Source organism: Ceratotherium simum, chromosome 9, assembly GCF_057802395.1.
Source record: "Ceratotherium simum simum isolate JZ-2026a chromosome 9, ASM5780239v1, whole genome shotgun sequence".
Classification (NCBI taxonomy): domain Eukaryota; kingdom Metazoa; phylum Chordata; class Mammalia; order Perissodactyla; family Rhinocerotidae; genus Ceratotherium; species Ceratotherium simum.
This window is the reverse complement of record NC_141908.1, coordinates 39,603,898-39,618,050: the sequence shown is the minus strand read 5'-3', so window position 1 is coordinate 39,618,050 and position 14,153 is coordinate 39,603,898. Positions and strand designations below refer to the sequence as shown.

Genomic DNA, 14,153 nt, shown 5'->3' with positions numbered 1-14,153 from the left:
GAGAAAAGTCTGAAAGGCAGCCAGAGAGAAGACACATTATGTACTGGGAAGAATGATAAAAATGATGTCTGATTTCTTATCAGACACAAAAGAGGTATGACGACAATCAATGACATATTTTAAAGTACTGAAAGAAAAAAAACCCCACCCATATCAGTCAATCTTGAATTTTATATCTAGCAAAAATATCCTTTAAAAATGAGTAAAATAAAAACATTTTCAGATACATTAAAGCTGAGAGACTTTGTTGCCAGGAGACATGCAACACAAGAAAGGCTAAAGGAAGTTTTTAGGTTCAAGGGAAATGAGTCAAGATGGAAACTTGAATCTATAGGAAGATAGGAAAAGAACTATAGATAAGAAATTGGTGAATATAAAGACCATCTTTTTTACTTCTTTTAATTTCTTTAAAAGACAACTGACTATTTACAGTAAAAATAATAACCTATATTATGGGTTTTATAATGTATGTAGAAGTAAAATATTTGACAATAACATAAAAGTCAAGGGGATAATAAATGGAATTATTCTGTTCAACATCACAGATTAAGCCCTGCCCAAAAAGAGCACCAGGAATGCTGTCATTCTTTAAGTCACTGTCACTTTCCATAGGAAGTACTTTTGTTACTCCTTTTAGATGCATCATTTGTACTATTAATAAATATTACTTCTAAACTGCACAAGTATAAAAAACACTTCATACATAAAACATCAGGGGCCGGCCCTGGTGGCATAGTGGTTAAGTGTGTGTGCTCCGCTGCGGCAGCCCAGCCAGGGTTCAGATCCCAGGCGCGCACCAAAGCACCGGTTGTCAAGCCATGCTGTGGTGGCGTCCCATATAAAGTGGAGGAAGATGGGCACAGATGTTAACCCAGGGCCAGTCTTCCTCAGCAAAAACAGGAGGATTGGCAGATGTTAGCTCAGGGCTGATCTTCTTCACACACACAAAAAAAGAAAACATCAGTAACTTCTTCAGCCTTATAGAGAATTTTTCAGGCTAATTATAATGTAGCATTAATGATATAGAAAGTAGGTTGAGAAGTGAATAAAAATATTACTTAAAATTGCTATTTTCAAAACCAAAAATTAAAGAATAATTGTCATGAGCTTTTTATTCTGGTTTGAATATACAAACTTCAAATTCACCTGGATTCCAGTTTCAGCTAGAATGAATGCACCTATTATTATAAGATAATCATTTATTCATCTTACAAAATGCATTATCAGTAAAGTTTCACGTAATCAAAGCTAGCCATAACAGTTTTATGCATTAGACTATGAAATTATCATACTATGAATAGCTGTATTATATTATCATACATGATATCCTTGTTTATAGTGAATCAACTCTCATCAGAGGTCAAAATTGAAGTCTTCAGGGACACACATTAAACTCAAAACTCTCACACTTCACTGCTTTTCTGGGTAGCCATTCTCTTCTCTGCACGTTCAGCCAAGGTACATCTAAACTACCTACAATTCAAAACCCTTTTTGGAATTTCTGTATATATTAGGGTGCCCTAGTCTTTTGTCATTTTGAGGATTTTAAAAAACAAAATCATGTAAAAGTATTTCTGACAATTATATTGGAGGTGCTATTAGACAAATTATTTTTAGAAATCCTTAAAATGTCAAAAAGGTGGCAAACAGGAACAGCAGAACCAAATGTATGTATAAACCATAAAGAATTTTAGGCAACAGAGTGAACAGGTTGGAGTGGTTTTAGTGAAGCAGTAGGCTTCTCATTCACCTCAAAAGTACCATTATTTTGTTTTAATGACCAAAAACTTCACTCATGCTTTTAATTCATATTCATTAGAATAAGCTCGTAGGTTGCTAAAAATGAATTGATAATTGTAACAATTTTCCAATGAAACAACTATTTGTAGGCGAAGAGTGAATTAAATCTTGCTAACATAGGTTTTAAAATAACACTCAAGCTGCTTAAAATTTAGCAATAATCTCACTCTTTCAGAAATTTAATTCTCTTTTAGTTTTCAAATATCTTTATCTATTTCCTGAATATTTTAAATGGCTTTCATTAAAGAAGAGGCCAGTTTTTCAAAATCAATCAAGTACTAAATGAGTCATATTTATCTTAATAAAACATGCTGTTTACAAGGCCAAATAAAATTAAACGGAGGAAACGTCTATTGCCAAATATCTTTTGTTTACGAGATATGAGTTTCTTGCACACTATTTTCTCCTAAATGGCAGAGAGCTTTGCAAAGAACCTAGTTAAAAAAAGCACAACATAGCATTGAAAATATAATTTAAAATGTACACAACACTGGTCTCTCTCTCCCAGTTTCAAACAACCATATTCTTTTTCTGAAGCCCTCATCTAAGCAGTCAGTCAGGACAAGCAAAAAGGGATACTGTAAAATCTTTTGTGTAATTCAGACTAAGAGGCTATCCCAGGTAGTCGCCTTGGTGAAATATGTCAATGATGAATGCTGCAGATCTTCACAAAGACTTGTGCATTCTCTGACTTATTATTAGAGCATTGAAAGAAAGAATCCATCTTTAAAATGAAATTAACCTCAATGACCTATAGTGCTGGAATACAACTGGGAATATTAGAGATAAGGAGTTACTGAAATTATAATAGACTTGGCAACTGGAAAAAAGGTCAGAATAAAGGAACTGGTTGACGGCTGTGGCACTGTCGCATTATGGAGACTCATAACCAGTACTTGCCTGGGGTCTTTCTGAATACTGTCTATCGATGGGGATCTCGTGGTGCCATCGTCAGCCGGCGCTGTGTGCTGAAGCCGGTTATAATTGCACTCTTGCACTCGGTATTGTATTGGCCTGTAGGGCTCCGCGTAGGTAGCTGTAGTGTTCAGAGCATAGTTATTTCTTTGGTATGTCAGGGTACTTCGTTGGCTGGACGTCCTTTGCAGATTTCCAACACCTACTAGAAAGTCAACATTTTTAAAAAGATTAGTATATTCTCCATGAGGTGATACTTTTCAAAGTCAAAATATTTTTAATTTTAAGAGCGATGAATAGTTTTTAATAATGATATAAATTGCTTACTTTTAGATTTTACCAATCTAGCTCATTAGCACCAAAAAAAGGCACTTAAGTTTTTAATATACACAAACAATATTTTTTAATATACACAAACAATATTTATGTCAATTTTATTAGCAGGAAGGAATCAGCAAAAATGAAACTATAAATCTGCTTACATAATAAGTCTTAATATATTTACTAAGATTCAGTAACAAAACTGCAAGAGAAATACAGGAAAAGAATTTAACTAATCTTATAAATAAATGGTAAAATTTCATAATTTCATTTTAGCAATAAAAAACAATAAGATATTTATTCAAATTTGTAAGTAATTGAAACCATCAAACTTTGAACACTTAGTGCATATAGGTTACTTATTTTGATATACATTTTATTTATAGACCTGTAGATTTTGATAACACTGGAAAATTTACTTCACAAGAGAGACGACTGATATATCAATTCTTCTATAGCTACTCCCTTAAATTACTGCATGATGCTATGTATAAAGATACTGTATACTGTATTTAATATTTCTTTCCTAATTATTGCAGTAGGTATCTCTCCAATGATTGTATACATAATCTTCCTGTAATTAAAAGATTTTAACATTATTTCTTAATCCTATTAAAGAAATTCCTCAATTTACAGAACATAAGTGAAATATTTCTTCTCTAACATTTATTAAAAATTGGTACATTCTTTGGTACCAACTGGTAAAAATTGATGAATCTGGGGGGAAAAAATCCCACAGTCAACCAAATTGTCAGTTTTTGGCAAAGAACCAATTCAAATACGGTCTTCCACCTCCTAGTGTTCTGAGAGGTATGTCTCCCACAGCTGTGTCTTTAGGAGGTTATCATTACTACTTGGAGTCCATTTGTGGCCATATTAACAAATCTGTACTACCTCTTTTTTTTTTTTTTTTAAATAAAGAAGGGGCCTCTTGAGACTCCGCGAGCCAGATCCACAGCACAATCTGGCAGCTCACATGGCCACGGCTACAGTCTCTGCTCTATCAGCCACTAGGGTGTGGCATAAATGTGAAGGTGGGGTGCAAGGGTGTGAGGCACTAGCTCCCTAGTTTTCTAAATGCTGTTTCTGTCCCAGATTGAGTCCATCATAAGGAATATTTATTTCACATTCTTCACTTAAGCATTCAGAGGAAATCCAATATCTAAAAGAGGAATACCAAATACACTTGGGCTACATAACATGCTAAATCAAAGACAGCCAAGTAACTCATGTAGGGAGTTTCTCTAAATACACATTCAAGGCAACAAGAACTCCAAGGAAATGTTCCAACAAATATTAGCTCTACAAACTTATTTGTGAATTAACAGTACAATCACTATGTTCACTGATTAGACTGAACTAAGGTAAAAATATATGATCTATAAATAGGTACCAAACGAACTTCTGTTTTACTATTTATTGATCTGCTGTCATAGCTGCGTATCTCACAAGCAAACGGGCAACATGATTTCATTATAACAGGGAACCCAATCTCAATAAAATCCTTCTCCTCTTGGACCTGTGAAATTGGGAAACCAGCTAAATGGAGCTATTGCCCACCTGATCCTGTGCGATACAACGCTGTCTGCGATCCTTGGAGCTCCACAGTTCCGTGGTTCGGGCTGCGGTACACTGGGCTGTAATAGGTCCTGCCCTCATATATAGGAGTGATGTGCAAGTCTGGAGACACAGTTGAACGAAGGTCTTGCCCAAGCTGGCTGTGCTGACTAGCATAGGAACTCCGTAAGCCTGGAGTCAGGAAAATTACACCATTGAGAAAACCATGGTGAGGTTAAAAGCCCTAATTAAACTCCTAAGCAACAGGACCAGATCTTAAGTCTAAACACTAAACCTAGTGAGATTTACAAAAGAGGGATGCTACATATGAAAAGGACACCGTATACATTTTTAGAATAAAACTTTCTCTTGGAAGCAAGATAAAAGTAAATTTTCTAAGAAAAAATAATAATAAATTATTAAATGGTTTGATACTCTGAAATTCATTCCCCAATTGTAAGCTATTTTATGATGGTAACCACAAAAAGAATGCCCTTTTCTACCATTACACAATTTTCATTGTTAAAAACATATACAAAAAATGGTTCATACCATTTTTAGTTCCTGCCCTGCAGAACTAGCCCATTCTACCAAGTGAATGATCAGCTCTTGGGGGCAGGGCCACCATATCCCACAGCTCTTTAAACCCCAACACCTAAGACAACAACTACATACTAGTGCTTAGTAAAGGCTGATGTTCAAGAACTGTTTTGAAATATGTCTCTCAATTAATTCACCCGTGATTTTTATAGACAAACATGAAATTCTGTTACAAAATTTGAAATATTATCAGTGAACTAATAACATTTATTAAGAATTATCGAGTATTATTTTACCATTGTTATCATTGTATTTTTCCTTTAAAAAAAAAACAATTGTTTTTAACCCACATACCAGATTCTTGTTTACCTTCTTTCTAGTGTAAAGGAAAAGTACAAAGTTAGTACATTAATATTATTAAAATCATTTGAAATATTCTTTCATTTAAATTGCTAATAACTAACATTTACACATGAGATTTGTGATAAAAAAGTAGATTTCAAACCCAAACATTTTATTTTCTTAAAAAAAATGAATTAGAATATTCTATATTATGATGCTCAGCAGTTTGTGATTTGTCATAATTAGTAAGTAAAACTTGTCACTTGGTAAGAACACCAACTAAGGTTACATTCCAAATATGAGCAAGAGAAAGAACAAACAAATCTGAAGTCAGCATATATTTGCTTTTAAAAAGATTGCAAATAATTAACACAGTAAGTAATTACAAAAAGATAAGATCCTTCACACCTGTTAGCTCAGCTAATCATATCACAACTAAAAGCAAATGGGTCTGAATGTGAGTGATAACTATACGTTGCTTAGGGAGGAGTGGCAAGAAAGTCAATACACAAGCTTCTAAAATGAATGATTACCTACCCTGGACAGCAACGTGACACGAAAAGAAACGAAATGAACAAATGTGGGTTTTGGCTACTGGCTCCCCACTTGCTAAAATGAAGACCACAGGTTTGTACAATCTTATAACTGGGAGATTATCCGGACAAACTTTCTCACTTTAAAACTAATGAAACTGAGAGCCCAAAAGGAAATGTGATTCATCCCCATCAGAAAGCTACTTCCTGGTAGGGCTGAGAGGAACCCCCAGGTCAGTGCTCTGTCACTGCAGACCCAACAGTGGACACAGCTACCCCACAAAGATCAATGAGATGCAGTGTGAGCAGCCTTGAACTCAACAGGGCCCTCCTCAACAAAATTAAAGAGCAAGGTTAGCCTACCAGAGGTCCACAGAAGCCAATGTAACTCTAAAGAGGATATTAGGATTGTTACTGTAAAGTTCTCATTTGAGAATTTCAGCTTTTTATTCACTGGCAGATTTCTCATTCTTCTTTGCAGAGTATAAGCTTCATTACATTATGCAGCCCTTGAGTATCTTGAACAAAAGTGCTGGCACTGTTTTTCTTTTTTTTTTTTTTTTTTTTTAAAGATTTTATTTATTCAGTTTTTTTCCCCCCAAAGCCCCAGCAGACAGTTGTATGTCATAGGTTCACATCCTTTTAGTTGCTGTACGTGGGACTCGGCCTCACGTTGGACGGAGAAGTGGTGCCTCGGGGCGCTCCCGGGATCCGAACCCAGGCCGCCAGCATCAGAGCGCGCGCACTCAACCGCTAAGCCACGGAGCCGGCCCTGGCACTGTTTTTCTTAATGGTGACATAAAACAGGCAGGTAAAGGTACCTCATCCTTGGTAATCTTATCAATACGATGTGCTATTTAACACTCAGTAGAGCCACAAACTCGCTTGATTCACTGTGAGACTCGGAAGATCACACACTTGGGCAGAGGCAAGCCGAGCTCCTTAAGTTGGCCGAGCCCCCGTGGCCCACCTCCACTGTGATGTGAAATAGCAACAAGGCATTCTGTACCATTATCAGAATGTTATACTCACACTGCACAAGAATCTGGCTGGAGTCTTCACAGGAATCCCGTAATATGAAAACTTTTGTAAACATTTACTATTTTCACGGGAAAGGTTAACAAAATGAGCTTTTTACCACTTAGAACTACAAAAAGTATCCAGTAAATATTCACTTGTTATAGGATTATTAGTGAGACAAAATTACTATACGTGACAGATGAAAATGAGAAATAAAAGATTTAGAATTATAGTGAGATACAGCAATTTCTTGATATTAGAGATCTTTGTGAATAACGTAACACTGACTGTTACTATTTTTGTTTACCGGCTCATGCATTAAAACAGAAACAATATACACAGTTCTACAGATTTAACATTTAAAAAATTACATAGCCTCTATAGATTAAGTAAAATGAATACGTGTAGAAAGCCTACTATAACAGTATCTTTTTAACTGGAAGACAAGTCTATGTTCTGTAATTGTTGTTAGAAATAATTTTCGCAGAAGTATTTCCATAGATTTTTAATAACCTTACCTTTGCCTCCAAATAAATAGAAAACACTGATATTCCACAATATTATTTATCCAACCAATCGTTTCTATTTGCAATCCCACAAATACATATTAGTTTACCTATTACAATGATATATTCCTTGTGATCTAAAACCTTTCTTATCTAAGACATTGGAAATAAACATAAACTTATCTTCCAAATATGGATTCTTTTTATTCTCAAAACTTTTCTTGACATAATATGATTATACTGAGATGACTATTTTAGGGCAGACATATTTATCTGTTGTAGGAAGTGATTTATACATACATTGTATCATCATTTAAATTATGATCATCAAATATCCAAGTGTCTGAATCTGTTACAAAATATTGCTTTAGGCTTATCAATTAGCAAGTTATTGATCCTTTGAAATTAAGAAGCATAGCAAATATAATGACAAGCACATCACTTTCTGAAGTAAGAATAAAAGAAAGGAATTCACAAATTATGATCCACATTCAGAATGAGTGGGCAGGCAGATAATGGGAAACATAGCTTCCTTAGAACACTTTTAAGGAAACCCTTTGTTTCTTTTGAAGACTGTAGTATTATAGGAAAAAAAATCTGTGATGGGCTAGGTATAATTTTTTTTTCCTGAAACACAAAGAAAACATATCTGACCTGCACTGTCAGAGATGCAGGCTTTTTAAACCAAAGGAAATCAGCCCTCTTAGGGTTAAACACGGAGAGAGTAATTTATGTGCTCACTTCCTTCCATGAGCTTCCACTCCACTCTACAGCAAATACAGATTTTTGCATAGCCAGCCGTTCTATACGTACACAGGGTGGAAGACAGAGATCCTCAGAACTATTTATCTTTTAAGGTTTCACCAGGAGGCAGAATCATAAACGATTCCTACCTCACTTTGCGGCATACTTTTCAGAGGCATGCCAGAAAATATCTAAGCCAAGCACACTCCTCTGACGGCTGAATGAAAAAGAGGTGGTTTCTCTAACAGGAATTTCTTTGAGCTCAAAATCAAGTTCAATATTAATTCTTCATGCAAAATTATTCGATTAGAAAATCTCAAAATGGCTTTACCTTTCCCAGAAGCCATAAGGAAAGGATATTAATTTTACTACCCAAAAATATTAAAAACTTCTGTATACAAGAAATAGTAAAAACAAAGTCAAAAAAATTACAAAATGAAAAAGTACTTGAGAAGTATATTACAAGGGGCTAATTTATTTCAAGTATGAAAAGCTTTTACAACTATGAAAATAGACAAAAGACTTGGACTTGTGGTTTGCACAAAAAAATAAGATGGCAGATAAACATGAAATCTTCAAACTCAGTCCTAATTCAATATAGGCCATTTAAAACAATGAGGTACAGCTTTTTACCTACCAGATTGGCAAAGATGAAACACTTTGATAATATGCAGTGCTAGTGAAGATGCAGGGGAACAGGCACACTCAAATTACTGGTGGAAATATAAATCTGTGCAACATTCCAGGAGAGCAATTTGACAATATTTCTTTAAGAAAAAATATGCACTTTTTTTTTTGGTGAGCAAGATTGGCCCTGAGCTAATATCTGTTGCCAATCTTCCTCTTTTTTGCTTGAGGAAGATTGTCCCTGAGCTAACATCTGTGCCCATCTTCCTCTATTTTGTATGTGGGTCACTGCCACAGCATGGCTTGATGAGTTGTGTGTAGGTCTGCACCCGGGATCTGAACCTGCGAACCCCGGGCTGCCAAAGCAGAGCACACAAACTTAACCACTAAACCACTGGGCTGGCCCCAGAAAAAATACGCACATATTTTGATCCTGCAATTCTACTTCAAGAAATGGATCCCATGGTTATCCTTGTATCTATGTGCAAACATGCAGGAACGACAATATATATTGTATCATTGTCTCTAATAGCTAAAAATGAGAAACAACCTAAATATCCACTAATACAGACATTTCTGTATTAGTGGATACTAAATTAAAATGCATCTATAAAATGGGATCCTAGGCATCTATTGAGAGAATGAAGTTCTCAGAGATATTAAAAGAGAAGAAAGTATAGAAGGTATAAATAACAGAATCCATCATATAAAAACAAAGAAAATACAATGTGTGCACATTTGTACATAATGTATATACTCATATATGTAAACAAACATTCTGGAAAATACACAAACTGGTGAGTGGGACTGGGTGTGGATAAAAGAGCAGTTTCAAATTTTCACCTCTCATATCTTCCTGTATAGTTTTAATTTTTTTATCATTTTGTTCATGTTACTTTTAAAATATAATTTAAAACACTAAAATTAAAATCAAAATAACAAAGTCTATACTTTAAGTGGGAAACCCTCCATAAAAAAACTCTGAAGGCAATGACTATAATATCAGGCACCTGGCTGATGTCTTTCTGATTTAATCTGAGTGGCATTTGAAGGTAATTCACAAGAGCTTTGTGTATTTCCTTTGGAGATGCTAAAGTCAGGGCAGTAGGTGAGGAAATCCATATTCTAGTCTATTCTATTAAAGCACTTCTTTAAAAAAAGTTTACATAGTTAAAAACAGATATTCTGATACTACCTTTTAACATAAATAATGAGTTCGGGTATGAGTAGGCTTAGCTGGTGAAAAACCTTTCATTAAAAACAACAACAAGAGGCTGGCCTGGTGGCGTAGTGGTTACGCTCGTGCACTCCACTTCGGCAGCCCGGGGTTCACAGGTTCGAATTCCGGGCGCGGACGGATGCACCGCTCATCAAGCCATGTGTGGCGGTGTCCCATATACAAAATAGAGGAAGATGGGCATAGATGTTAGCTCACAGAGGTCATCACAGACGTCAGAACCAACATTCCTCAGCAAAAAGAGGAGGGCTGGCAACAGATGTTAGCTCAGAGCCCATCTTCCTTACAAAAAAACAAAAAACCAAAAAAACAATGACTTGGGGCTGGCCCTGTGGCCTAGTGGTTAAGTTCAGTGCACCCTGCTTCAGTTCCCAGGCGTGGACCTACACCACTTGTTGGCGGCCATGCTGTGGTGGTGACCCACACACCAAATAGAGGAAGAGTGGCACAGACATTAACTCAGGGCAAATCTTCCTCAACAACAACAACCACAAACAACTTAGAATTCTAACCAGTTCTCCTAAAGTGCAAAAAAGTACCTTTCATATCCTAATATTGTGAGGGGGGAAAATGTATTCATTACAAAAGGATTCTGCTGATATAAATGTATATAGTTTCACGCATTAAGAATTACAGAGCCTGAAAGACAAGTCAGCTGGAGTCCTGCAGTGTAAATTTTGAGATGAAAACATGAGCTTTTTCCACATTATCATGTTCTGTTTCAGCGACGGCTGCACGGAAGATTTCCCCACTGGGCTTTATGTAGTGCTGTCACCTTGTACTCACCTGTCAGGCTGTCTGGCCGAGGTGGAACCATCCTCTCGTAAATGTCATACGGCTGCTGTCCAAATTGTTCCATGTCATGAACAGTCCTTTGCAGTGAAGGTCCCAGATGCTGTGGTACGGCGGTCATCCCTGAGCGTTTGGGGGACGACGACCCCACCTGGCCTTGGGATGGGGAAGCTACTCGAGTCTGTGCATCTGTCAGGGTCAGCGGGGACCCCACTCTGGTGGTGGTTTGGTACTGAGGGGTTGGTCCGTTGGGATTGGAGGTCTGCCGGGAGGTGACTGACCCAATCCGACGTACAGCTGTTGGGGAGGCGGGTCTCTGTGTGGAGTATGGAGAGGCTGCCCGCTGAGCAGGTAGTGTGGTGGAGGAATATGCACTGGGGTTCAGTGGTCGGGAGTCGGTCACTGACGGAGAGCCAAATCCACTACCCAGAGAAGTTCTCAGTGACCCCCTTGAAGGAGACACGCCTGTGCTGATAACATAAGAAGGAGACTGTGCTCTAGATGGAACTGAACTAACTCTTCTCATGGCCCGATTGGCTACTGATGGCTGATGAAAGGGGGGGAAAAAAGAAAACGGGTTTATCCAGGGTTTTGTGTCCATTGTCATTACAGAAAAAAACGCACATAGCTCACTACAGAACACAAATTCACTGTTTATTTTAGGTGTCCAAGTTTCTTTTCCTTTTTATGCTTTAGAGCTAGATCTTAATTTTCCTTATTATGTTTTACTTGTTCTACATTGGTTTTTTTTTGGTGGGTTAATCTCCACCTTTCCCCCTTCAGAATACTAAAATCAACAAGTAAAGACGGATCTGAAGACATTTAATATTTCTTTTGTCTTGACATTTTTTACCCTCTTGCCTATGCATTTTCACAACACATACAACGTTGTATTGCACATGTGAAGGGTCACTGGAGTGATGTACTTATTTTGTTCTCTGTGAGTCAAAGTTTGGCTAAGGTAATGCATTTGTGTAAAACAAAAAAATGTTTTTAATACATCCATCTAAACGTAGCTAGAGGAATGTCTATAATTGTTTAGTCTTTATGGGTTGGCCCCATTAACAAAAGGAATGTGTTCTTTCAATGTGGAATAAATGAATGTTTAGATGGAGCCTGGGGTCCAGTACTCTCCTGTGAATTTACTCAAGAGACAGGTTGGCTGCACAGGTGCTTTAGCCAAATTTGTTTCTTCTTTTAGCTCAAGAGTGGCTTTCTAGTGATATCAGTCATTTCTTTCTACTTCCTTTGATTCTACCAGCTCTTATCTTTAGCTTGTGGATTTCAAGAGCTGCAAATAAAGGCACCCCAAAATCTGCTCCAGCAGGAGCAATGCTCAAAGTTTCCGCTGGGTTCTTGGCTTAACCAGCTGGAAAAGACCAGAATGGGAAATGAAGAACATTTCTGCCATGGCTGGTCCTTCTATGAATCTGCAGACTCCTACAAACATTGGGTCTCAGATCCCTTTCTTGATGCAGTAAGACAAGGAAGAAGAATGGTGGCTGGACTGGGGCACAGGCCTGAGGGGAACAGGCATGGGAAACAGACATTACAAGCCCAGGGCCAGGCACTCTGAATCTCCTTAGTGACTGCTGGAGTCCAGTTGCCATCAGCCCCGTTTCACTTTTAGTTGTGGCAATAAACGAAAAAGGGATAAGAACTTTGTACACTCTCAGATGTTGTAAGACGAAGCAGGCTTTGTCTCCATGTGTCACAAGCAACTGGGGTGCCTGAAACACCTGCTCTGAGACCTCATGTGTGTTCAAACTCAACCATTCTGGGAAGGCAATAGTTGGAAAATGTGTTGCCCAGATTATATGCAAATTAAGATTTAGAGACCCCTTGCAACCTAATTCTTCAGCTCTAGGAACAAGATCAACTTACCTAAGTTAAAAAAAAAAAGAAGCGGGGCAGGGGTGGGGGGGAGGTAACATAACCACTTTTAAGGGGGGAGAAAAGACAATTTCTGGGGCTGGCCCCGTGGCTTAGCGGTTAAATGCGCGCGCTCCGCTGCTGGCAGCCCAGGGTTTGCATCCCGGGTGCTCACCGCTTCTCTGGCCATGCTGAGGCCGTGTCCCACATACAGCAACTAGAAGGATGTGCAGCTATGACATACAACTATCTACTGGGGCTTTGGGGGGGAAAAAAAAAAGACGATTTCTGTAATTAAGGTAATTACTATTCAAGTGACTTCAGACCTGCTGACATAGAAATTCACCTAAGCAGATGAAGTCCTGTAAGCATTTAGTCCAAAGCTTCTCAAACTGTTCCACTAAAGCCTCCCTAATAGCAAAGGAGAAAATGTATAATCTGAGGACTGCGGTGTAGCTGCAAGTAGCTTCCTACAAGTGCAAGATTTCCTGTTTTATCTTAAAAATTTGTGCACTATATTTACATTTGTTTTAATATAAAAATGTTTTCCATTACTTAAAAATGTCCCCTAAATTGTTGAGCGAAAGTGCCAAAGTCGTATTATGTCTCTCCTTTGGGAACCCTGGCCCACTGCTGTGCGTACCTTCAGGGCTTCCTGTGTTTCATTATGAGCAGCACAGAGTTCACCTAACTTCTTTGATCATCTTACCATTTTTCAGTTCCAGAGAAATCACTAGGGTACTTGGACAGATAGTTATCCTCACTGGTTACTGCCATTCAGGACTCCTATCACTTCTAATTCTAATTCTGGCATATGCTGGTTAACTGATGTGAATAAAGCGGCAATGAGTGAGTAGCTAAGGAGTTTTTGTAAATACATATGCAATATTATATTTTTTACTATCAAGTTAGAAAATGCTAAACCAACAGAATGGATATGCTTCCATACATAACTTTCCGTAGGCAGGAATACTATACTCTAACAAAGGAAAGAAATGCATTTTCAGGAACAATTCCAGTGATGACGGTAAAAATTTTGGTTAGAATGGGCCAGTCCCATTTCACGTAGGTGTGGGAACAGTGTTCTGCCTTCTAGGATCCTTTATAGCATATTTTAACTCTAGTATTTTGAGAAACTCATAACCCCTCGGGGACTACAATACTCCACCCAATTTTCTCACACTCCTCCTGGACTCCTCCCCTCGTGCCAAACTTGCTGCTTCCAGAAGAATTACTCTCCTGTGTCTGTAATTCATCAAAATTCATTAATAGGAGTTAATTAATAGAAACTAATATATTTTCAGGTTTCATGCCTAAGAATTCCTTAATGTGACAGACTTGAATAGT

General features: G+C 37.5%; 1 protein-coding gene across 11 annotated transcripts in view; it reads right to left on the bottom strand.

The window, feature by feature from the left end:
* PKP4 (plakophilin 4) overlaps window positions 1-14,153 on the bottom strand; it is a 241,542-nt gene that overhangs the window by 45,746 nt on the left and 181,643 nt on the right. For 8 of the 11 annotated variants that reach the window (XM_087435239.1, XM_087435240.1, XM_087435241.1 and 5 more), the window contains 3 exons: window positions 10,929-11,481; window positions 4,597-4,785; window positions 2,697-2,920 (listed from right to left, as the gene is read on the bottom strand). In XM_087435239.1, coding sequence (XP_087291365.1) covers window positions 2,697-2,920; window positions 4,597-4,785; window positions 10,929-11,481 — 966 coding nt within the window. The remainder of the gene's footprint in view (window positions 1-2,696; window positions 2,921-4,596; window positions 4,786-10,928; window positions 11,482-14,153) is intronic. The other 3 variants (XM_087435236.1, XM_087435243.1, XM_087435238.1) reach the window with 1 other exon arrangement.